This window comes from Cyanistes caeruleus, chromosome 3 (assembly GCF_971803275.1).
Source record: "Cyanistes caeruleus chromosome 3, bCyaCae1.hap1.1, whole genome shotgun sequence".
Taxonomy (NCBI): domain Eukaryota; kingdom Metazoa; phylum Chordata; class Aves; order Passeriformes; family Paridae; genus Cyanistes; species Cyanistes caeruleus.
The window spans coordinates 13,506,248-13,532,265 of NC_141703.1; the positions used below are offsets into that span (position 1 = coordinate 13,506,248).

The 26,018-nt window shown below is 41.0% G+C and overlaps 1 protein-coding gene across 9 annotated transcripts; it reads right to left on the minus strand.

The window, feature by feature from the left end:
- Positions 1-307: 307 nt before the first annotated feature.
- ZFX (zinc finger protein X-linked) lies at positions 308-22,448 on the minus strand. Of its 9 annotated transcripts, none has more exons than XM_086879869.1 (8): positions 22,322-22,448; positions 15,901-15,989; positions 14,889-15,455; positions 6,112-6,261; positions 5,775-5,918; positions 5,547-5,681; positions 3,187-3,327; positions 308-1,770 (listed from the first exon to the last, which is right to left on the minus strand). In XM_086879869.1, the coding sequence occupies exons 2-8, from the start codon at positions 15,959-15,961 to the stop codon at positions 584-586; spliced, it is 2,385 nt and encodes a 794-aa protein (XP_086735995.1). In that variant the 5' UTR covers positions 15,962-15,989; positions 22,322-22,448; the 3' UTR covers positions 308-583. The 9 variants fall into 9 exon arrangements, with proteins under 9 accessions (XP_086735995.1, XP_086735993.1, XP_086735994.1 ...); XM_086879867.1 differs by lacking the exon at positions 22,322-22,448 and adding an exon at positions 21,629-21,939; XM_086879868.1 differs by lacking the exon at positions 22,322-22,448 and adding an exon at positions 21,420-21,602.
- Positions 22,449-26,018: the final 3,570 nt, after the last annotated feature.

Here is a 26,018-nt window from a genome sequence, read left to right on the forward strand (position 1 = left end):
TTTATCTCTGAAACCAGAATGAAAACACAAAGTGAGACTTGTAACTCCTCAACCAGAAAATAGTTAACCTGCCACGAAGACTGTATAGTTAAAACAGGACAATCAGGTGGGCCCTAGTGACTTTAATGTCAACATGACAATTCCCCATTTTATACACACCTCTGACAATTTTATCAAGAGAAATTTCTTATTTTTAAAATTCACGACAAAACTGCATTAACATGGACACTGTGAGTATCAACGAGGTCAGTAAGATAAATATACTTAAATAAACTATTACGGTTGAAAAATTCAGTAAGAGACAGGGTTTACTTTATTAAATGCAACTTTATTGTTGCCATCTTTTCTTCATTTATTAAACAAACTGAATAGAATTCCGAACACGCTATTGAACAAAAGGTATAAAAGTCAACTACAAGCAATAATCCTATTTTTATACAGCAACAAATCAAATGCACAGTATTTTTTTCGTTTTTTTTTTTTTTGTGTGTGTGTGATCGCAGGTGATTGGCTTTAAAATAAGCTAACTGCCTGAAAGGCAAATTTCCTTTCTAATTCCAGCCATAAGTCTGTGAAAGAGACTTTAAGGCAGCCCAACATCTTTATGATGTCGCATAATGTGCTGGTTCTTCTCTGAAGGCCTTCGGAAACCTTTCTTGCAATACTCACACCGGTGAGGGTAGTCTTTTGTGTGAATGGAAATCACGTGCCGTTTGAAGCCTGAGGCGTCTGTAGTGCTATACTCACAGTACTCGCACTGATAAACTTTCCTGCCACTGTGTGTTTTCATGTGTTTTTTCAGCTCGTTTTGTTGCCTAAAGCCCTTTCTACATCTCTTGCACCTGAATGGAAGATCCTTTGTGTGAACTGAGAGTATGTGGCGGCTCAGAATGAACGGATCTGCAATTTTAAAGTCACAATGTCTGCATTGGTGCAATTTTTTACCTTTGTGAGCCGCCACGTGTTTTTTCAGTTCCGAAGGCCTGTGAAAGCCTTTATCACACATATCACACTTATGAGGATAGTCTTTTGTGTGGACTGAAATAATGTGTCGTTTCAGATCACTCGAGTTTGAGCTCTTATGGTCACAATGCAAACACTGATGTGTTTTACTTTCTTGATGCATAAGTGTATGCTGCTGTAGCTCTTTGGTATCTGAAAAAGTCTGGAAACAAATATCACACTTCAACGGCGTTTCCTTACTGTGTTTAGTCTTTACGTGGGTTTTCAAGTTGGAAGAGTCGGCAGATCGGTATTCACAATATTGGCACTGGTAGGGCTTCTCACCAGTGTGGATCCGCATGTGCTTCTTGAGCTCCGACGGATGGCGAAACCCTTTGCCACACTCCACGCAAATGTGAGGAAAGTTCTTGCTGTGGACAGCCAAAAGGTGGTGACTCAGTAACCCTTGTTCCGCTGTCTCATAATCGCAGAATTTGCACTTGTGCATTTTATTAACTCCTTTGTCCCTGTGCACCATCTTGTGAGTAAATAAAGTTCCTGCATGAGAGAAGGTTTTCCCACACTCGTCGCATTCAATAAGCTTTTCTGTTTTGTTGGTCAGCTTATGACTCTCCAAGTGGTTATGTAAACTTATTTTTTTATTCGTAGTGTAATCACAGTCTGTGCATCTGTATTTCTTCTTAGTAAGAAGGTGCTCTGGGTGGTTTTTCATGTGCCTTTTCAAGAAACCTCTGGACTTAAATTTCTTTCCACAAATCATGCAGGGGTAGACTGTCAATGGATGACCATCGGGGCCAATGATTATTGCTGAAAAACAACCAAAAAACCCTTTATCAATATTATACAACAATACTACAGTTCAATAAATGTCAGATGTTAACAAGAAGATGGATTGTTGAGAAAGATGGGATACACACATTTTACCATACAATAAACAAGCTTGTTAGTTAGTTAGGCAGAAGAAACTGAGGGAATTACTACTTTCACTCATTTTTATTACTAAGAGAAAGGAAACACTGTTTTTTGATGGAAACAACCAAAGATGTTCTTCACCTCAAATAATTTTATTTTGAAGAATTCTGACTGAGTTGACACATTAAATACATGCAGGAACCAATGGCTGATACAAAGAACAGCAGCCAACTTGTTAAACTGAGTATCATCTAGTAAGCAAAGCACACAACCTTCTCTTGACTCTACAAATCTGTAGATAAAGTTTAATCTGGCAATTTAATCACCTACCACTGACTACAATTCAGATGTCCCCAAACTAACACCTCCTTCTTACACCATCTGTCACAGCTACAATCTGAAGAGCTACCAAGCAGGAATAAATAGGAACATGTTTCACATACAGAAACCTCAAAGCTTTGGAAATAATTTGCAATCATCTATCACCCCGATTTTTTTACCCTATATTTGCCTAGGCATGTTAAAAAAGCTGTCTAGTCCAAAAACATTTTATAAGGAGAACTGACTAGCTGGAAATAGAAAAGGCCAACTTCAATTTGCACAGTTTACTAACTCAAGCTAAACAAAACAGAACTCCTACAGTTAAGTCACAATTTGGAAAGGAACTTTTAGTACTATTTAAGGCAAGGCTATTGAAGAAAAAAGTTTTTTTTCAACTTTATCAAACCAAATAAATATTCTGACCGTAACACAGTAACAGCAGAAACCAAATTATGCCATAGAACACTTCTGTTCTTATAGGTGAAAGTAAAAAGATAGGCACAAACATCAAGCCAATTTTATTTCACCATTAAAACAGGAAACGGTATAGAAATTACAATACTGAACATTAATATAGAATGTTCACTTTCCAGTAGCTACTGAGCTGATATAATGAAATGCTTTGTTTTATATATTTCCAATAAAGACAAAAAGGGTTTTTTAAAGGTAATATTACAGAACACCATTTATCTAACATCACCTTTTAAAAAGTTAAACATTAGAACAGGTGTGGCAAGTTAAGTATATAACCTTTTAACCTTTTACTATGATACTTTTACCTATGTCAGAGATGGCTTCCTTTAAATCATCTGTCACAATCCAAATCACCCATGTATTTAATATTTTTAAAATAAAATATGCAGTCATTTATAAAGAAGAAGTGTTGTCAAACAAATAATTTCCCAAATCCCTCTTTTTACAAGACACTCCAAATGCATCTGTTTATGGGCAAGTGCCTGTATGAATGAGAGCCTGGCACCACATACTCACCTGTCTGATACTGTCTGGACTCAGGTCTCCTCTTCTTCTTTGGTTTTTGCTTGGCCAGTCTCCCAAGTCCAGATGACTCATCTATGTGCAAAAGAGCACTTGCAGTCCCATTCCGACTTTCGATGCCATCGTTATTATTACCTACCAAGGTAAGTTAAAAAGTTACCTACCAAAACTGCAGGTAATTTGAGCACAAATTCTACAATGGTAGCAACAGAAATGATAAACTATTATCTGGACATTTAATCAAAATGTAATCATGTACAGCATAAGCTGCAAAATGTCTCACCATTAACTTAGGAATTATGAATAATAGAACTTGGTATTATGAGCATTAGCTTTGTTAACCTAACTTTACAGGAGTACATAACGTACAGGAATTAATCGCTTTTCATTACACAGAGAATTCTCCTTCAAATGCAGCATTTTTTGAATCTCTTTGGTTGCTAATTATACCCAAAATGTTTAACATTAGTAAATAATACCAAGTAACAGTATTTACTGTGCCTGATTTTTGTCTCAGTCCTGAAATACATTTGTGTGTGAGCTCTCATTCACTTTTGCATGTCTGAATTCATCTGACTCAAGTTTGTCACACACCAAGTTTCTGAACTGGAGCTGCAATCAAAGAATCCTTCTAAACAGCCCATAAGGCGGCAAACAAAGTACACTACTTACTATTTATACACCTGATGCTTTAGCACTTACAAATTCTTTATACTGGGAACAAAGAGCATGTTCAGTGTTGTGTAACAGAAAGAAGGAAAGAGTCTTTGCCTCACAGAGCTTTGTGTTTAATACACAAATGGTATCACTGTATGTAAAGCAAACATGAAAATTACAAATACATTCAAGAAGGTATTTATTGGCAATCAATTTAACATTGGTGCTTTAAGAGCATAAGTGAACTTTTAGTAATAAATTTTGTGGTCAAGTATTTACTTGAATCAATAAAAGCCAACATTTCCTAGTGAAAACAAAGCACACAAATAAGACAGGAAGACTCAAGTGGAAGAAAGTGCAAGATGCTCGGTAGCTGTTCCTTTAGTTAAGCGCTGAGAATTAATATTCGTTATTAATGTAAGGAGACTCTGAGCCAGGCACATGTGCAGAGCCTGAAGATTCTCATCTATATGCTTCCTCAAGTGTTCCTCTGCCATTTTCAGGCCTTCATGCTTAATTTCTCCCTGTCCCCACCATCTCTCACTCTGCATGCTAGGTTGCTTACTGCTGACAATTAAACCACTCCACAGTTTTCCACATTCTTAAATTCTCCTTTCAATTCCATCTCACTGTTTTTAATACATTCTTCTCAATTTTCTCCCCCTCCATCAAAATCACTGAATGTTTAGTATTCAACTTGTTTCAAGTTCACTTGATTTCAGTTTCAATGCCCACCCAGACTGGCATAGGTCATTTCCTTCTCACTCAAACTGGGCTTACCAGTATATGGCCTAAGATAAGGCTTTGGGTGCACTACCAGCCATCTCTTAAGTAACTTTTAAACACACTGCTTGGTGAAAACTTGCCCTTCCTGGCTTATGTCCAAGATTCCAGCCCCCACTGTATTCCCAGCACAATTGTCTGCTGGCATCATCACCACAATTCATATCATGCAAACATCTAAGTTTTGTCCTCTACTCCACTATTTCCTTTGATTTGTTTAGAAGGAGAAAGGGGCAACAAAGAAACATTTTTTTCAGATGAAATTCTGGTCTTAAGCCTACAAAAGTTTGGGAAATCAGTTTGTGCACCAGTTGGTGTTCACATCCCAATGATCAAGAAAAATGTTTCTGCATGCTGGAAATACTCTCAAGGTTCTGCTACGTATTTAAAATCTCCCTCCAACTTCTTTTCATTAATCAATTAATTACTGATTAATCAATAATTTTTATAATGAAATCATGTATTTATATGATCTTTCTAGAAAGCATTTAAATCGAGCTAGAGCTCAGTGCTGCTTTTCACTGCTATACTGAATCTTACCTATACCCATTTGCCTTCTTTTTTTGCCCCTCTCCCTAATAAAAATATTCAGTTCTACTCCCAAGCCAGCTCTCACTGTATCCTAAAACTCTGAGATATACTTGAGATTCAATTTTTTAGCTGGAAGCTCATGTATTTTCCCTTTCGCATCATGAAAGTATGAAAGAAAATGTCTCTTAAATAAGAGCAAGAAGCCTGCCTTACAACTTCCCTCTTCCTTTCTTTTTAAGGCTCATTATGCTAAGAAACCATTGTTAAGCTAAAACTCTATAAACAAACACAAAAGCACTAATAGTCTAGACAACCCTCCAAAAACCAATCCCTGGCACTTTGCTGCAGTGTTACCAAGAATAATTATTCTGAATATTGCTTACCATAAGCTGCTGCCCAAGCTATGGGCATGAAAGTTTTAATTTCGGTGTCATCGATTTGCTGTTCATGGGCGGCTGCGGCATCCTCCTCTCCTACAATCACTTCCATATAAACCTCATCAGCTATTTCTGCAACATCTAAGAGAAAAAGAAGTTTAAAAAAAAAAAAATAGGAATGCTGCACTGCTGAAAGTGAAAATCCCTGTTCCCAAAGGAAAGCCACCTACTTACTTAAGTCTTCGTCTTCATGCTGAGAATCATTTACAGTCATGTAAACCATTTTCTCCCTTGGAATACGAATACTGCTATTTTGATCGAGCAATCCAACTGCGTGGTCATTCTCTGGCTCGCTCTCCACAATGTCTACTGTTCCCCCTAATTAGGAAGACCAGAGCAAAATATTTTACATACACGTGACCAAAATCTACACTAAACCACAAAAAACTGCAAGTTTGTCAATTCTTTAGTATCAGACTCACAGGTCTTTACAGACCACTTGAGAGAAACCACAGCCTCATGCAAAATTTCAAGTGACAGGTTGGAGCAGTCTCAAACAAGTGTATTTTACCTAAATCGTCTTCTCCAGGATCTGCTTTGAATATATAGACCTTGATGACTTCTGGACAAATGCCATCCACTTTACAAGAGCCACTTTCTGACTCTGCTTCCATGGTAATTTCAGCAGAACCTTCGTGTTCTATCTTACCAGCATCATCCACTACAAAAACAAGTTATTACAATTACCCAGTCATATGCAGACAGACATATATGAAAGACTTTATTAATTTATGACTCAAATTTGGAAGCAGTTTAAAATTAAAAAAGTTTGATAAAGAACCTACCCTTTAATATTTTTTTCATATCCTTGAAAACAATGACAACACAAAAATAAATTCAAGCTGTTATCTTCTAGTTAAGGTGGAAGTGCAAGAATGCTGCAGTGACAGAAACTAGAAGCATGAACACCTCACCAGGCAACCCTAATAAGGAAACTGTGATCTGCAGCAAGATGATGGTAGGAAGAAAGTACACATCAGTACTTCACTCTGTGGCATAATTTCACTTATTCTCAGTTTTAATTGCTTTCTCCTTCACAACTAATAAGCTAGTAATTGTTCTTTTCAAAAGCATTATCTGTTGCTCAACCCTGTCTGATACAAGTGGTACTACTGCTGGCTGTCAGACCTGGTTCCCTGCAAAGTGCTGGTAGTGATGATTTTCCAGCTGCCAGGAGAGGAAACCTGAACAGCAACTCCGGGAAATAACTCTTTCACTTTCCTCCTGCCATCCACAGCTGGGGGATGGAGCACAGCAGCCCAGTGCTCCCCTGCCACTGCAGTGCTGGGAACCTGTCCCTGGTGCCCTTCCTGACAGAGCCTTGCTCTGCATTCCTGCTGCTGCCCCAAACTGCACTTCCAAACTTTCCTCTACCACCTCCAGAAGGGCACCCACACCACGCTCCAGCCTGAACTGCCAAAACTTGCCCAGAATCCCACATACACATGGCTGACAGCCAGCTTTACGAGGAACACACTTGGATTTTTGAGGCATACTGTACACAGGCACCTCCCCCACATCTTACTTTACTAAGAACAGGTTTTCAAGAAAAAAATAGTAAGAATGCATTCACAAAAATCAAATCCAGTGTCTCAAGACCTTTGGAGAATCTTCCAATTTCAGAAGCCCTGGATGTTTCTTCAGTGTTGAGATTATTTAAGAATTCTTAACGTGACAGAATACATTTGTAATTTGTGACTTTACTGTCACTCCCTAAGAGTCACACATGACTTCAGTTCATGACAGAAAGACACGGAATTTATACTAAGAAGTCTAAGAACTGTCCTATAAATGCTGAAGAATTTTTAACTACCATGCCTAGCATATACCAAATACTTCACCAAGTATGCTTAGTGCTTTACTAGCACTCATTGAACTACCCTCGTAAATAAATCATAGCTTTACTACTCAGTAACTGCATTCTTAAACTTATTTTAATACATACTTCAAAAAAAAGCTCAACATATTATTACTATTATTTTTCTGCTATTAAGTCAATAAATTAGCCTTTGAATTAGACAAACTATCACATGTTCTGTCTCACGTATCAAACACAACTGTATTTAAGTACAATTTCTCAATCAAGCAGCATTACTCACAAAAATATTAATAACATTAAATTATAAAGCACTAACAAGTTTGTCTCTCTCCTTACCAAAAGAACAGCAAAAAACCACTAAATACTCGAATGCCATGATCATGATCAGTGGCCACTGTACAGACTGTTTCAAGCAGTAGGATGTTTAAAAAATTACTTTGTGTCATGAGACAACATAACATCATGTAGCTGAACCCCAGAGTATATAAAAGTAAAAAGCTTAAGCTGTTCTTTTGAATCATATTAACAATGTAGCTCCACAGTGTGTATATTCAGTTACCAACAGACTTTTGTGACTTTGTCGTAACCATGACATACGAAATGTCATTGGAACTCTGACAAAAAAGAAAATTTGCTTTTGTTCCTACACTGCATTTATGTAGCAGTTCTCCCTTAACTTGGCTGTTTCCAGTGTCAGGCACATGTACTTGGAAGGCTTTCAAATCAGTGTAGACTGATTTTACACCTCTGAAGCCAAAAGGGAAGTCTGCCACCAAGATCAACTGATGGCTGGAACATACCCACAAGGAAGAAAAATCATGGTTGAATCAATCAGAGAGAAAACAAACCTATATGCATGATGTGAAACGGGCCTATTTCTTTTAACCAAACAGGAGTTTCTTTCTTCCATTTAAACATGGAAGTATCCATTGATAACTTTCACACAGCAGATGACTTCTGAGTCTTAAAAACATGCTCTATTCATGCTTCGAAATAAGTTCTCCAAGATTCTAAGTATTACTTTATCCAACATAATAAAAAAATAGTTATGCAATTTAGAGTTTGCTTATCCCTGAATTCCCTTTATATTCAGCAATGTTTTAAAAATATAACAACTGGTTCAAATACTTTTTAACAGATTCATTAAATTGTAAGGAAATTGATGAGTAGGAGGTATGAAGTCAACTTTTCTCATCCAAAAGGAAAAACATTCACTCTTAACAGGTGGTAGTACTTTAAAAACTGAAGTCCTTCATGGGCTTGAAAAGCAGTAATATTTGCAGTATAGCAATAAATGGATAAAAGATGAAAAATAGGATGGAAAGAAATAGATAGGAAAAAAGATAAAAATAAAAGGAAGAGACAAACAAGGTGAAAGAGAATGGGTATCTATTACAGAAAGTACCATTTCCAAGGTAATTTGTCCTATGGCTACACAAGCATTTATTTATACTGATTCACTGGCAGCATTTTATGAAATTTTCTTTCTGTTAAACATTTGCCCAAAGTTTCTGCATTCTCCATGTATGTGTTTTACAATCAGAGAAAACAATATTCAGAAATACTTGACTGATCAGTTTCAAGTTGGAACTCTGATGATATTAATTTTTCATTTGAATCCATAGCTCATCGAGGGGTCCCACAAATAACCATCCATGGCTGATATTCTTTCATATTGTTCTTCTTGGACATTAACAAAAGAAAAAAACAAAAAAAACCCCAACCAACCAAACAAAAGAAAGTACTTAAAGTTCAGGCTAGCATTACTCCAGTGGTGTCATACCTTTTGCCTCTATTTTATCAGATATGAACTGGACAAAGTAAAGTAAAAACTTTAAATGTCTGATTTTTTCCCCCCATACTAGCTTTCATTCAGTAAACAAGTGGATACAGACCAAATCTCAAGAGTTAAAAAAAAAAACGAAAACAAAACACACCAGAAACCAGAAAAATTACTAGACACAGTATTTTACATGAATTGCAAGAATGTGGTTTATGGTTAGTTTGCCAAAATTCTTCACAGGCTTCACTGATTAAAGCAGCCTGCTCTTTGCATACGATGAGCTGCAAGAAACAAGTATGTGCTTCTCCAATGTTGCAATAATTGCTTCCACATAAAGATAATGCTAGAATTGTTATTAAAAGCACAAACAGATGAGAAAGGTGTCACACAGTATGGAAGCCGCAGCATATTTAAAACCTGTCTAGTTAGCACTTAAAAGGAAATCAACGAAAAGAGACCAACAGGTAAAAAAAGGAACAAGAAATAAAGAATAAATTAAAGAAATAAAAGATACAGACAACAAAAGATTCTATGTGATCTATCACAATGACAGCATTAATTTCCTAGAAAACACTAAACTTAATTTTATAAATAATGTCATAAACTAGTAACAAACAAAGAACAATTATCTCCAGTATTTCTACCCTTCTATTAAAGCATGTCCAATGGCATTTTTGTGACAGAAACAAGCTCCTATGCATGGATAATAAACTCCACATTTAAAACCTTGTTGAGGCCAGTTTCCCCACACAGAAGGATGCCAGGCCAAGATCCTGATTTGCTTCAATAGAACATCTCTTGTTCAACCATGATACATACACTTTCCCCAAGAAGCTGCTTTTAGTTTTTTATATCAATATTTGAGGGATAGGCAGATGAAGACTTTGTACCCTTACAGTGGTTTATTTGTAATTTAAAAATGCAAATATAACTGCCTTTATTTTTAATGGATTCCGTAGCTTTTTAAACTTATTCTTTCCTACCATTTCACCTCTATGTGGGATAAATGAGGAAAATTAAAAGACTGTAAAAAATAAAATTCACTTAAGCACAGAGACACCTTCCATCTTTTTCAAGTACCCACTGCTTATTGCTAAAAAAACACACCAAAACAACGTAAGGAAAAGTCTATCTACACCAGTTAAACAGATCTTAAAAATGTGTCAATGGAGCAATTAGACAAGAATCATCTTTTTTGTCAGCCTTCAGTTCCCAAATGGTTCTCTTGTGTATCATGGGACACTTGTCTGCTTACAAAAGAAACAACCCTATTTAGGAAATCTTAATGAAAAAGGCCATTACTAACTATTCTCTCTAAAACAGATTAAAAGCATTCTGTTTTCCCCTGGCTTTGATCAGTTGTGACAGAAACATCTACTTCACTCAACAGCAGACCTAGTCCACAAAAGAAGCTATTTTTACCATACTTATTTCTTGAATGGCAAAGCAGGTTTCCTAACTCGTGAGAGAAGAGAAATCTGCTCTATTTGCATTTTAATCCTTTGCCTTTACACGTGAGAATATCCTATGCATCTAAAGGTCCCTCCAGGGCAGTAATCTAGTAGAGGTGCAATTCCTGAGCTCCCAACTGGGATCTAACACTTGTCCTTCTTGTCCTCTGCCCCTAGCACACAAACCAAACTAAGCTCTGAGACATCACTCAGCCCAAGGTGACTCTTACTTCCATCACCTCTCAGGGTAACCTCCTGAACAGCCAGAGCTGCAACAACTGTTGATGCCACTCCAGTGGTCAGACAGAGGCATGACAGTAAGTTCTACCTCTAAGAAAGAAAAATGTGATTTCCTGCATCTTTAGCAACCTCCAGGGAAAAAGAGAGAGGTATTTATGCTAAAAAAGCAATTGAAAGCATTTTGCTTTCTTGACTCGAAGTCTACTGGAAGGCCCTAAGGAAAAGCATGAACGCTATGGTTTGGTTCATCAGATCCATTGCTTTCAACTTAAGCACCCAACAAGGATGAAAAAAGATTGATTTTCATAGGCTTAGGTGAAACCTTTCTCTCTGTGTGAATTACCCTGGGTTCAGACTCCTGCAATGAAAAGTGTTAATTCAGATTAAAAAAAAACAGAGACATGTCTAACTTGGAGAAAAGCAAGGGGATGGAGGAATGGATGGATATAACAGTTCCCATATTTGCAAATATTTAAATTCTTAAAGCTGTAGTTTAAGCCTCGTGAGGCTGCCCTTCACTCTTTCCAGACTCTTGTCAAACTTCTTTGCCTCTCTATTTTTACTGCAATAAGAGTGTATCAGGATACAACTTTGCATCTCATAGAATCAGTTCACATCAGAGGATGTGCCTACCTTTGCCAAATAGAATGAAATCAGGCAAAACCCCCTTCAATTTCCATCTTATGCTAGGCTCTGCTTTCCTTGGTTAGTAAAAGCATGATAGTTTTTTTTGTTTTGACAAACACCAGCTAATCTCACCTCCACTGTTTCACTTATGGAGAAATGGTTTTCCAAGCTACCAAATAATTAGTACCAGTGTGGGTCACAGAACAATTTGTACTTTTCAGACCTAACTCATGAACTGGCTTGTTATGGAACATACAAAAGGGAAAGGGAAAAAAAAAAGGAAAAAAATTTAAAAAATAAAAATCAAACCTCCTTTCATCTTTTTCAAGCCACTAACTGGTAGGTTTGTATTCTTAGTTGAATTAATATGTGATTCTGCTCTTCTGCAAGTGCCTCAAATCTACCATGGAACAAAAATGGATCTTGAGGGCAAAGACAAAGTATCCAAGAAAAGAAATTAAGTACATCAAAAAGTAACTAGTGATATAAAGCTGTGCCAAGAAACATTACCTTGAAAATGAATATAGAAAAAGCATATTAATGCCAAAGCTAAAATAAATCTAACTGGGAAAAGAAATATTAAAAATACTGAGTTCATTGAAGCAAAGTCACAGAATGAAACCCACAGGAACTGTTCTCTTTGAAAAGACAAATCAGCCTGAGACCAAGAAAGAAGGTTGAAATACAGCATTAAAAAAAATGTACACACAGATTAATCATTCCAAATTGCATATTTTCAGAAAAAACCAAGAAAATTATCTTAAGAAAACATATGTATACTCAGCTTATTAGGAACAAAGATGGAAATGCTTAAAGAGAGCCATAGGAAAAAGCAAAAAGATTTTGCTAATAGCTTTCAGTGGAGAAAACAGATGGAGAAACCTACAACAGAAAGAACACGAAGCGTCATCCCCTGTTTTTCAAGTGCCTATCTAAAAGAAGACAGGCAAAGGCATTCTGAAGAACACAGTCTAGCTCCCAGATCTAGGAAGCAGCAACATTTGGCTACAGTAATGGCAGACAAGATTACATTCCAACATCTGCCCCTGCAGTTCAGGGAGGTTTGCCAGAATCAAACACAAATTTACAAGTTGGGATGAAAAACCCAAAACTGGATCGGCTCAATGTTATTACCTTTTGAAAACTAAGTTCAACTGAAAAACTGAGACAGGCATCAGATCAATGAACACATATACACTGCTGATGCAAACAAAAAAAATAATGAAAAATTAATTCAAATCATATTTTTCATACAACAAAGACTGTTTAGCAAGACAATCTCTATTTGATGGAAAAGCACCAGGCTCTGCCTTCACAACCAGAAGAACTTGTTATGCAGGCTTTAAACACAGTAGGTGGTAGTAGGGACTTCCCTTTAAAATTAACTGTAGAACATTAAACACAAATAGAACGCATATTTTGTAGCATAATGATTATTTTAAATGCTGGATTACTTAAGGGTCTGAACCTAAACAAAGTACATTGCAAGAGAAATTTAATAATAAATAAAGTACGAAACTGCAGAAATATGTGACTGAAAATGGAGACTATCCCAGCACAAGCGAACAACGATATTTCTGTGCTTCCTGCCAGTCACCACCTGTTGACAACTGACTGATAAATCTAAGAAGCCTTCCCAGCTAGATAGGGATCATCCAAAATGGCCTCTACCAAGACATTCTGTCTTTGTTCAGTCACTGCCAGTGATGAACAGGACACACATCCACCCACCCCTCTCTGTGCACTTAAAAAGGCATGGTTTGCAAGGTGCTCCATGGCAGCAGCCCCTGAGGCCCTGCACTACTGCAGGAGGAAAACCTGCACAGGAGGGGTTAGCAGAGACAGGAGCAACAGTGCCTTGAAGAGCTACAGTCAGGGATATGGAAGAGGGAAGGATCACCACCAGAATCAGGCCTCAATTATCCATGGACAGATTATCCAGTTTGCTGTCTAACTATGCGGCAGGTTCAGAAGCATTTAAGCTGCTTTCATCTAATCTAACTTGGGTCCAGAATCAGAAAGTTTTATCTGTACCAAACTAGACAGACAAGAGTGCATTTACCAGTTTGGATCAATACAATTTCAGAACAGCTCCCCTGACCTATTTCACCTCAGTACAATCCTGCAGTTTAATTTACAATATTTTGTGTGATCCATATTTTGCATTATCCCATTTCATTGTTTTCCCAGATAATAGAGAATTAACTGTACCTCATATAAACTCAAAACATGGCTGCAACAAGGTTACTCAAGGAACTCAAGAGATGATAAATTAAGAAATGCAGTGATCCTAGGTAAGGAGAAGCAACATTAAAATTTGTAAGTACAGAATATAAAATTAAAACAGGTTATTATACATTTCAAAAATGTGTCCAAAAGTAAAGAAGGGGGAAAAATGAAAAAAAAAAAAAAAAAAAAAAAAGAGAAAAAAGATAACTGAAGCACAGCACGAAGTACACCTCATCAATGGAATTATTTAACACCACACAAAACTGAAGTGCCTGAAATAGCAATTAAACAAAACAGCCTAACAAGGCTTTTCTATTTCTACAATAAATAAATGTTCAGCATGACACTGTGATGTTCCTAGGTGCTGCACTGAGTAATCATTATAATATGTAACATACTTAAACTCTAGTTCACACAAATTGATATCCTCAGTAGAAAAAGGATTGATGATATGCTCTATTTTTCTCCACCCTCTATTTAAGCCTTTTGAAATATGATTCAAATGGATTGTGCCACTGTTCCTAAGGGAGATTAATCACTTCTCAGTTATGAGCAGCAATCGCTACTCTTTTTGTTAGCTGCATACCTCTGTCCTTTGCTTAATCAAGAGAAGAAAACACATCCTAACAGCAAAGAAAACCGTATTGCTGTCTATATCCAACAATAAATGGAGTGCAAGAGGTGGGGGCTTAGCAAAAAAACAAGACAAGGATTGGATTTTCAGAAACCATGGTTTTTTACTCTTTCTTTTCCATGAAATATTTTTGTTTCTTTAATGTGTTGGTAGTCATTTTAGTAACCTGCACATAAAAGCATTTTTAAACATTGTCACATTAATTTTCTTTCAGTTCTTATTAAGCATTTGGTTTACTGGAATTCTTACTCTTGTTCATACACCATAAATTGCTACAGAAATAACTTATAATCAGACGTGCATTTGCCTGTATTTCTCTCCATTAGCTTCACCACAACATTTAGCTGGTACAAGCTCCTAAAAATCCCTCTTTGTGAGTACATTTGTGAGATCTGCATTTCAATAAAAAATACAGAAACTCTGCTTTGGGTATTGTCTTAATCCCTCCCTCGTATATTTCAAGCCCGTATCATAAGAAGTTTGATGGCTTTACCCAAACACTTACAGGAAATCATAAGGTAATCATCACAGTTGCCCTTCTCATCTTGATGTTCCACAGGGATTCCATTGGCATCGATCACTGCCTCTGATGCACAGTCTGCCACCAAGACTTCCTCAGAAACAACATCTGTTCCCAGAGTATCAGTGACAATATCTGCTTCTTCAATGTTATCGTGAACTACATGTTCTACGTGTCCAACTTCAGGTACATGCATTGACTCAGTTGTCAGTACATGTTCTGGTATGGACATTGTCTCTGCTGTTATGTCAGAAGCCAAAACATCATCCGGGACAGTGCAATGAGCCAAAGAAACCTCTTCGGCTACGTCTGTGTCCAGCACTTGTTCAGGAATAATGACTGTTTCAGACACATCTGGCTCGTCCATGATATCTGGGCACTGAACATCCTCGATAACAACATCCTCAATGACATCCTGGATTACTACTGAGTCTGGATCATCAGGAACAAAATTATGCACAGTTATATCTGAGTCGACTACATCTGAAACAAATACTGTTTCCTGTACTTCCACAACAATCTGATCTCCATCCATATGTGTTGCATCAGCTCCTGAAAAACACAATTAAAATAGCATTTAAATTGTAAAACTGTCTCACATGAGGTGGTTAATAATTGAAATTACTTCTGTTTCACTTGAACTTTTAGACTATGCTGCACTTTAGTAGAACTGACATAACAGCATGTCAACCATTAAGATAGGTAGATAAAGCAAGCCCTCAGTAGATGCCAACATAACTAAGATGAACAAGATTTTCTCTCTCAGAAAAGATTTGCAATTTTTAGACTCTCCCCCAATACCCAAACAACTACTACTTGACTGAAAGAACAGTAGCTCATTCATATTGCTCTGAGTAATAAAAACAACCCAAACTCAAAAGCAACTACTCTAGACAAAAGCATTGATGCAGCACAGCACTTCTAAGCAAAGGCAGAATAAACAATAGTCAATTGCATCTAATGTGAACACTTATCTACATATTATCTCCTTACAGACCTGTTGGATCAAAAAATGCATTTGGCTCATGTGGCTGCAATTCAAGCCCATCTTCATCCATGGCCTTTAACTCTCATCAGTCACAGTGTCTGTAGAAGATAAAGAAGAAAGGTTATTTCACTTGTATTAAGTGAAGAAAGTTGTCTCTGTCTATGCACAGAAAAGCTGAAATTTTAGGTGAATGGAAGTTAACACACAGCACCTCATGACTATAAGATTAATCAGATTTCAATCAGGGTTCCCTCAGTCTGGGATTCCAGCAATACTACTCTGGATGACCAAACATCCACTGTCTGTACTAGAGTGCAAGGTCCAACACTCTGGGTCCATTTCTCAAAACCCTAAGGCTTCACAAACACAGAAGCAGCTCATAAACGAATGTGAAAATAAGATTTCCTTATCATCTTAAAAAAAAAAAAAAAAATTAAGACAAAGCCTAGGCATATTCCTACTCAAGGATCACAAGTCCATATTTGATGGGGAGGAATATAGAATTGTCAAATTATTAAGGCTCAATATGATAAGTTAAACATAAGAGAGCTCGTTATCTGAAATGCACACCAGTTCTGATGTCCTCATGTTCATTCTTGGACAGTCAGGAAGAGTTCACTCTTATGTCACTTCAGGAACTCTAATCATCAATGTAAACTGCTTCCAAAGCATAACATCAAATGTTTGCAAACCTAGATATGTAAATATTTTCCAAACTCTTGCCCTAAGACAAAGTACCATAAGTATCACAAGTTAGTTCTCAAAAATCACCAAATGTCATGTTCTACCAAAATTTTTGAACAGCACGTCAACATTTCAATGCATAATGTCTTAGAATTTTGATCTTTTTAATGAAAGAACCAAAAAAGACCACCAAGTTAAAATACTTGCAAAAATGTGAAACTGCAATCTGAATTTTGCTGCTTACATATGTGCATTACAGTCAGGATCAGGCAAACCTAGTTAGGTAAAATGCAATCTAACATAAACTTGTACTACTCCCTTGCACTTAAGTCCAACTACTTTCCTACATGCAGAATGAGCAAGAGGCAACAGAATGTTGCTTCATGTTTCTGCTTGTATTACTGTAGAAGTGGAAGATGTTATTTTTCTTCCTCCAAACATTTCTCACAGTCACAGGAAGAAAGCTCCCCATTTCCATGATACTTTCACAAAAGACAGACAAAACATCAAGATTCTACCCAAGGTTTCCATAAGAATCATAACCTTTCCAAATTACATCAACTAACATTTACATTCATTAAGTCTTTATCAGGGAAACTGCTTTACAAAAGTAAAAATTAACTAGTCCAAAACACAAATCTAAACCCATAATGTAGAACAAGCATTTTCTAAACCTGCCTCACTTTTTAGCTCAAAATTTCTCAACTCTTCACCTCTGGAACTCTCCCTTGGGGTGTTGTCCAGCCTCCAGTGCAGTCACTCAGGCCTTGTCTTTTATAGAAATTGAGGGAGAAATATAGCCAGACATTGAACTGGAAGAAAAATAGTGGAACACTAATAATTGTCCAAGGTGTTGTGTCCACAATATTTGTGTGATGCTCAGCTGGAAGGCATCTGTATTTTAAAGACAGCTGTGCTAACAAGTCATTGTGGTATCCAGCTGGACATAAATCACCTCCCAATTATTCTTACTGTCAAGCACTTACACCAGAAGAGCCCACTACTAAGAGAAACAGCCCTTCACCCAAAGCTTTTTTTCAGAACCAAGAATAGAAGAAAAGTTTTTCTCAGCCTCAGATGCAAGAAATAGCTAGACTGATGGCAATCAACTTCTGCCATGCCACAGAAACAAGAGCAGAGTAACAAAATACCATACAGTAATTCTAGCAAGAATTATTCATACCCAAAATGCTTTCCTTCCATATATTCAACCAGTCCACTACCAATGTCCTTCCTATTCATCTTGTCGTATTTTCTGTGTTATCTTCACTGTTTCATTTCTTGTCTTCTGTTGCTTCTTTTCCAGTTTTTTGTATGTCTACATCAATATTATGTTCATTACCTCACCTGCTCATTTCATCCCTCCAGCTTCTAACTATGATACACTCCCATCATTCACACAAACCTCAGCTACTCATCAATTTGTAGCAAAGATTGTATCAGCAATTAGGAGTGGGGTTTTTGGTAGGTGAAGGGGTACTAAAGGTTGGCAGAAATACAACTGCTTCTCTCCTCAGACAACACACCCATAAGAAGATGGAACTCTCTGTCCAGCTCTCTGGGAAAAGTTCAGATGCCCTTTGTGCCTGTGCTTTTGAGGGCTGTATTATCATACACATCAGCCTGCAATCTGCTGTGACCTGACCAGCCTGAAGTATCAGTTCACCACCAGCTACTGGAAGAACTGGCATTTGCTTTTCCCTGCTTCCTGCTTTCACCACCCACCTGACCATCACTCCACCACAAATTCCCACTTCTTATGATTCATGCCTGTACTTTCTCTATCCTATCCACTCCCTAAATTCCCCATTTCACTAAGTGAGGCACTCTTTCACTGTCCTTTTGTCTATCCTCTTCACTCATGAGATGCAGAGGTCTCCATCACTACTTTCCAGCTTCCTGTAAGTGCCTGCTGACACCATCTCTTCCCTGTTATTCTTGCTGTTACCTGGATTCCAGGGAACAGATGCTAAACCCAAAATGTCCCTGTGGTGTTTAGGAGGTGCAGTTTCACAGCAGTGATAGCCCAGCACACCTTCCACCTGCACACTGCATAACTCTGGCCTCTTCATTGATCAGATCTTCTCACCTACACTGTCAAAATGTGCTCAAAACAAAGGTGCAGGCTCCAACAAACCAAAGACACTTCCTGCACACATGGGCTTTCAAGTCTGTGTCTTAAAAAGGCATCCAACATTTGCTTTGGTGCTTGTTCCAGAGTAGAAAGAAACCTCAATGCTTTCAGTCAGTGAACCTCTCATTAAACAATGTTTCTTATAATGTGCTTTAGCATACAGACCAAGGCAACACATCAGTGCACACCAATTCTTACCCCTGTGCAGGATCATAAAGAGTTTAAAAGTGCTCCACAAGGGCACAGGCCCCACATCCACAGAAATCTGCAGCAAGAAAAGTGCCTGCATCCAAAAGAGGATGCAGGCACTTTAAACAGGAATTAATGGAACTATCTGAAATAATAAAAGTGTCCAAATCAGAACCTGCAGTCTAAAACAGCATAAAGTAATTTATCTATGGCTGCGGCAAAAAATACAAAAATATTTCCAAAATCACTTCAGGGTTTGAGCATTCTAACAAGGAGATGAGAAAACACTGTTTCTTCCTGCTTGCTCTTCTGAGCAGAGGGTGAGCACAGGGGCACAAGACACAGCCACACAAAGGAAGGAACACCACAGGGTTCTCTACCTGTAGCGGCAGCTCCGTGACACAAGATATACCAGAGCTGCTTCTTGCAAGCACCACAGAGAACATCTTCAATTCCTTGGCAAGCACCCCAAGCTCTGTGGTACCATAAAGGCTAGGAAGCAATTCCAGCTGTTCACTATCCTGCAAGATTTCAAGAAGGACAGAAACTCCTCTCATCCTTCCAAAACATTCTAGCTGACACCACAGGACCTGGCATCAAAGCCAACAGAATCAATTATTCAGTTCCAGCTTGGGAATCCAAAGTCTGAAAGAAAAGCAGGTTCCCAGCCATGTCCCTACACTTAGTCCTTCTCTTCTGGCTCTTTGTTCATATCTCAGGATTTCTAGTAACACTCCTACCACTGTGACAAAAAAACCTGAGGCACCCAGAATCAGGTTTTATAACTTCTGAATAGAACTAAACATCTCCAACCTTTTACTTGGCTTGGGTCCATGCCAGCTTACTCAAGGTAACATTTTCAAGTGGAAGGACAGATGGAAAATTACATATTAATGGAAGAAATGGAATTACTATATTAGCAATAACCTTCCAAAATGAAAATGATCATGCGAACAATCAGTCAAGAGAAACAATGCAGACAGTACACTAGTCCTGCCACATTACAGGTCCTTGACTCAACAGACCTAGCAAGGCAATCAAGATGAAATAAAAAGAAACACTTTAAAAATAGAGTTCCTTAAAAAAAGTTCCTTAATATTCCACAGAAATGGTTTCTCTGCTCTCACCAAAAAATAAATTAAAAAAAAAAAAAAAAGAAAGGAAAATGGGGAAAAAGGAAAAGGAGAGAAAAGGGGAAACCTCAGAAAATCCATCCCTGTGAAAAAGAAATATATAGGCATAGTCATTTGCCTACTCGGAATTTGCAATAAGGCCATAAAGCAAGTATTCAGACATTGAAACTCTTACAAATCAAGGCGTAAAACGGCAAAATTCCCCATGTGCAAATCTGGCCCCTACCCACGCTGGGATGACTTAGTGTACAGCCACAACCATGTTCCCGTCGTGCCTTGCTACATCCCATTAAAAATTGCGGCACGCCTGGCGTGTCCCAATTGGGTCAGAGCCCCGAGCCACCGAGGCTTCGCGGTGCTCCTGAGGCAGCTCTGGGCTCAGTCCACGCCACTGCTGCAGTGTCACAACTCGCCTGACGTGACCCACTTGTGGGGAACGCAAGGCACACACACACACACGCTGCTTTCAGTCGCACGCACACGAAAGGCAAAAAAAAATAGAATAAAATTACACTCCTGTAGGATTTAATTCCGGCCTTGAAAATAACCCCCGTTATTACTAGGTGCAGAAACAGAAGAATAAAAACGATGTTACAAATGTAACAACGTGATCATTCAGCTGCTAATTTCTTGACGCATCTCCGTCACTTTTGGCAGGAGAATCAGTGCTGCCGCTTTCATTCCAGTTCTACAAAAAAACCCCCTCAAGTCATTTCCCTCTTTGTTGTAGTTCACTGGTGGGGTATTTGCAGAAACCGCTTAAAGAAAAGGGTTTTCTCCAGATTTTACTGGGATGTTGTGCGCCAGACGACAGTAATTCCAAAGGAAATAAGCTAATTCTTAACGAAACCTAAATTGGGAAAATGACCGATCCCAGGCGCACCTTTGAACCAGCACCAAGGGGGCCCCAAGGGGATTAGGGGGCTGCTTACAGGGCGAGTGGGCGAAGGCGGCTGCGGGAGAGCTCCCGGCGCTGCCGAGCCCGCGGCGCCCGAATCCCCGGCCGGAGGAGAGGAAGGAGATGGCGGGGCAGGAGAGGACCCGGCCGGCAGTCCCGGCGCGGTCGCGCAGGGAGCCACCGCGGGCCGGAACGCGCCTCGCTCCGCTGCGCCTCTTAGTGTGGCAGCGGGAGGCGGGGAGGGTGTGGAGGCTGCGGGCGGTCCCTGCCGAAGCCCCGAGGCTCCCCCGCCCCGCCCGGCCCAGCCCGGCCCGGCCCGCGCGGGGCCCCGGCTGTGCGAGCGATTAATTCAAGATGGCGCCGGCGCCCTCCGCCCCCCCCGCGCGCCGCCATTTTGTCTCCTCCTCCAGACACCTCCGAGCCCCCCCCGGCCGGGCCCGCGGCCCCTCACCGGCCCCACTCGCCTCCCCCCGGGCCCGCAGCCACCCACCTCCGCTCCGCGTTCCTCACGCCACCTCCCCCGCCGCCCCGGGCCGCGCCGGGCGTACGGGACCTGCCGGCGCAGAGCCCGCGGCCCGCTCCTGTGGCGGAGCCCTGTCGCGGCCTAGCTGCGGCCTCCTCGCGGCCTGCGCCGCGGCCTGTGCGGGCAGGGGGAGGCCCGGGCCGGGCGGGCGGCAGGGCCCGGCCCGCGGCTCTTACCGTGCGGGTGGCGGGCGGCGGCGCTCGCTCGACGCGGCCTCTCTCAGCGCGACTGGGCCGAGCGCGGCGGCGGCGGCGGCGGCTGCGGCGGGGCGGGCGGGCGGGCGGGAGGGGAGGGAGGGGCCGAGCTCGGAGCTGAGTGGAAGCGGCCAAGCTCCCCGGGCCGGGCCCGCCGTCAGCACGTCACGTCACTGCCCGAGAGAGCCCAGGAGCAGGCGGAAGGGAGCGCGCCGCCACCGCTGCCTCGGGCCGCTCGCCCGCCCGCCCGCGGGGGCCGGTGCGGCCGAGCGGGCCGGGGGCCTGTGCGGGGCGGGCGAGGCGGCGGTCGGGGCGGCGTGGCGGGGGCGGCGCGGCGGCGCTCGGTCCCGCGGCTCCTCCTGCCGCCGCCTCCGCCGCTGCTCGGCCGCGCCGCGCTGCCCGGGGCTCGGTGTGCGCCCGCGGAGCACAGCGGTACCCCGGGACCCCGTCCCCGCCCGACCCCTCCATGCCGGGCGAGCCCCCCCCACCCCCCCGCACTGCGAGGCCCGCGGCCCGGCCCGGGCCCGGAGTGCGGGCCGGAGGCACCGCGCCCCCGCCGCGGGCTTGGACTCGGGTCTGTGCGGCAGGGAGCAGTTTTTAGGGTGCGGGGTTTTAGGGTGCGGGAACTCCGCTCTGGGGTGGACGCGGGCCGCGGCTTGGGCGGCCTTGGGTCACCTCGGCGCGGGGCGCGGCTGCCGGCGGGAATTGCTGAGAACAAGGACAGCGGAAAGCAGCGGGGTGCGGTTCCGGACCCCGGTTCCCCACGTAGAGCACGGACGGCGGGTGATCCGCGGGGGCCTCTGGCACTCACGTAACAACAGTACCGGGCAAGGGGAGAGGGTGCATTTTGTGGACTATAGAAAATTGGAAATAATTTGGCATTGAAACCTAAGGCCTGTCTAGAGGTGTTTTCTCATCCTTGTCATAAAAGTTAATAAGAATCAATTTTTTTTTTTTTTTTTTTTTTTTTGAGGAGGGTGATGCCTTTGATCCATGAAAAATGCACCCTAAAGTTTTTGAGGCGTTAGAAAGTAAGTGAGTAACCTCATGGATGTGAAGAGGTACCTTCAAATCAGTTGCATAATTGTGGGGCCAGGCCTCGAGCAGGTTTCTTCAAGAGGCGTTTTTAACGTTTAAGGAAACTGGAAGGAAATTGGCTGTTGCACTTATCAAATGATGCAAATGTGACTTATCTGGCTGAGTACGGTAAATGTGTAGCGTTTATTTTGCCAATTAGTCTCTGGTTCAGCTTCGACTCCACTTTAATTTTGTGCACTAGTCTTTGTCCTTTCTGTCTTAACACAAAGGCATGAAAGTAAGTAGGGTGATGCTTGGAGTTTATTTCCGTACAGTGTTTGATAAACACTCACCCTGCAAACTTTAACTGCGTTTAGTGGGTTGACCCTGGTGCCAGGCACCCACAGAAACTGATCTGTCATTTGCCTTCTCAGCTGGACAGGGAAGAGAAAAGACAACAAAGGTTCATGAGTTTAGATAAGGACCAAGGGAGATCACTCAACAAATACCTAAGGGCAAACATTGACTCGCATTGGGGATATGAATTTATTACCAACAAAGTCAGAGCAGGATAATGAGAAGTAAAATAAATCTTAAACAACACATTCCCCCACCTCTTTCTTCTTCGGAAGCTCTACCTTCTTTCCTCCAGCAGTGCAGGGAGATGGGAATGGGGGTTATGAATAGTTCATCACAGGTTTTTCCTGCTCAGGGAGAGGAGTTCATCCCACTGACAGCAGTTTTCCACAAACTGCTTCAAGGTGGGTCACACTGCACATGGGGTGTAGTCCTTCAGGCACAACGTGCTCCAGTGTGGGTCCTCCAGAGGATCACAAGTGCTACCAAGAAACCTGCTCCAGCATGGGCTTCTCTTGCCATGGGTGTGCAGGTCCCTGCCAGGAGCCTGGTCCAGCATGGGCCTCCCATGGACTCACAGCCTCCTCTCAGGCATCCACCAGCTCTACCGTGGGTCTCCTCCATGGGCTGCAGGGGAATCTTGGCTTTGGTGCCTGGAGCACCTCCATGCCCCTCCTTCTCCACTGACCTTGGTGTCAGAATTGTTCCTCTCACATGTTCTCACCCTGCTTTTCTCCACCTGCAATTACACCTGCACAAAAACCTTTTTTTCTTTCCTTCTCAAATATGTTGTCACTGAGGTGTTCCCACCATTCCTGATGGGTCCAGCCTTGGCCAGCAGTGGGTCTGTCCTGGAGCTGGCTGGCATTGGCTCTTCTGGACATGGAGGAAGCTTCCAGCAGCTTCTCACAAAAGCCACTCCTGTAGCACCCCTGCTGCCAAGACCTACCTGCATAAACGCAACACACTATGATACTGAGAACAGAATGGGAACAATAATACTTCAAAAATTTATTTATTTTATTTAGTTCCATGAAGGTTGTAGTAAAGCTTTTGTAGATTCAGCCTAGACCTGGGTTTCAGGAAGGGGTCCTAAAATACTGACCTTCACAAGGTTTTCTGAGCTTTACCATACATGTGATATTAATCTAGTCTTAAGTAGATATTTTTGCCAGGATGGAAGAGGCTTAGTGAAAGAACAGAGAAATATGATGGTTAGTTCATAATCAGCAGCAAGGTAACTCTTAAAAAATTGGAATTTATTTCTTTGTCATTATGTTTGAATTTAAGACTGAATTTCTTTGAAACAGTGAAACATGTTTCCCACAGAGATTGTGAAGCCTCTGGATTTGGTGATACTCGGGCCACAGCCTTAAGCAGTCTGCTGTAGGTGACCCTCCTCTGAGCAGGAGGGTTGGGGAAGACAATCTGTAGAAGTACCTTCCAGCTTGAACAATTCTACAACTTCTAAGCCAGTTTTCCAACAAATGTAAAGTGCATAGAAAATTCCAGTGAACAGTACAAGATCCTGTAAGGTCTTTGGTTTCAAGGACTTTTTATTCAATTTTTTGTTCACATAGGCAGTGGAAATCCAGAATTCAGGGCACGTTGCCTTCAAAGAGTCAGCATAGCCAGTTGCCATGTTATTACAAGGGAAGAGAAAACTATAATGCTATTAAAAGGCAAATGGCTGGATGTTTTGCAAGACATGAATTCTAACTTCTTGCCTGGCTGGCCATTCATCCTGTCTGTATATAACTGTTTCACATTTACCCCGTGTTCTTCACCACTCGGTAGCAAGATACCAGCATATTTTTAGTCTTTTGTGTAATTTTTTTTCTTGATGGAGTCGTTTACCTCAATGTTTTCCCCAGCCACTCTGGTTTCCAACAGGCCACAGACACCCTGGTGTGATCAGAAACAGGGTAACTCCCATGGGTGCAGCTGTCAGGAAGGAAGCAGTGTTTGCAGCTGATACTCACAGACCTTTCTGCTCCCACAGCCAACAGAGGTATCCAAGGGCAGAACACACTTGGAAACAGCAGGTACCTTAGGTGTGCTGGCACCACTTTTAGTCCAACTCTAATTTTACCTGTGATATGCTGTTCCTTTGCATTTTTCCCTAGAGTTTGTTTTGGTGTCACTTGGGAGTAGGTATTGTGCTACATCTTTTTCCTCACAAAGGAAAAAGAAGTCGGTGACTTTTGCTGAGTGTCCTCTTAAAGTCATACTTGAGCTTAGCAGTCATTGAGTAAGTTCTGGAGATACCTGCTGCTAATTTCATACTTGGACATTTATCACAATGGCTAATATAATTTTGTGATCAGGTTCCATCTTGGTAATCTTAAAAGGAGTTAAGCCATGAAAAATGGGTTACAGATCCAAGTCAGTATGGGTGATGTTTTCAATGATCTTACTGATAATTTACTTCTCAATAAATTACAAAAATTTGTAATGAGCCATTTTCAGTCACAGTTCCTTCCTTTTTATCTTGTGTGTTAATTAGATTTTTTTCCAAGTACTGGCAACATGCATAGCAAACACCATTGTGCCGTGTAACATTCCCAGATTTCTGTAGATGTAGCTCCTCTATTGCCAAGCCCCAGGTTGTAAGGGAGTAACTTGAATTTTGTCAGTTTTCTGGTGACTTGTTTGAATGTCTTTAAGTAGACTTTCAGTCTACTTAAGTAGACTTTAAGTAGACAAAGATGTGTTTGCTTCTTCATCTGTGAAACAGATGAAATAGAGCTATTTTACCATCCAGTTACCTGATCATGTTTGAGTAACCATTTTTTTTACCTTGACAAACCCCTCAGCTGTCGATGAGGGTTCATTGTGAGTTGGCTATGTCACTGTACAGTAAACATCAGCCTGCTGAAGTCATCTTTTCATGTTTTTCCTATGCAACCACAGTGATGGAGGTTGGGTAGGAAAGAAAGTGAAAGGGGATTTTTCTAATTTCTCCCAGAATAGTCCTCTGTTAATATATTCTCATGGA

Excerpts from the sequence above, each read along its gene's own strand:
- ZFX (XM_086879869.1), bottom strand. The coding sequence starts at position 15,961 with ATGGATGAAGATGGGCTTGAATTGCAGCCACATGAGCCAAATGCATTT. Across the intron at positions 15,456-15,900 it reads TGCATTTTTTGATCCAACAG|GAGCTGATGCAACACATATG; the intron begins GTCTGTAAGGAG and ends TGTGTTTTTCAG. Across the intron at positions 1,771-3,186 it reads GTCCAGACAGTATCAGACAG|CAATAATCATTGGCCCCGAT; the intron begins GTGAGTATGTGG and ends GTTGTTTTTCAG.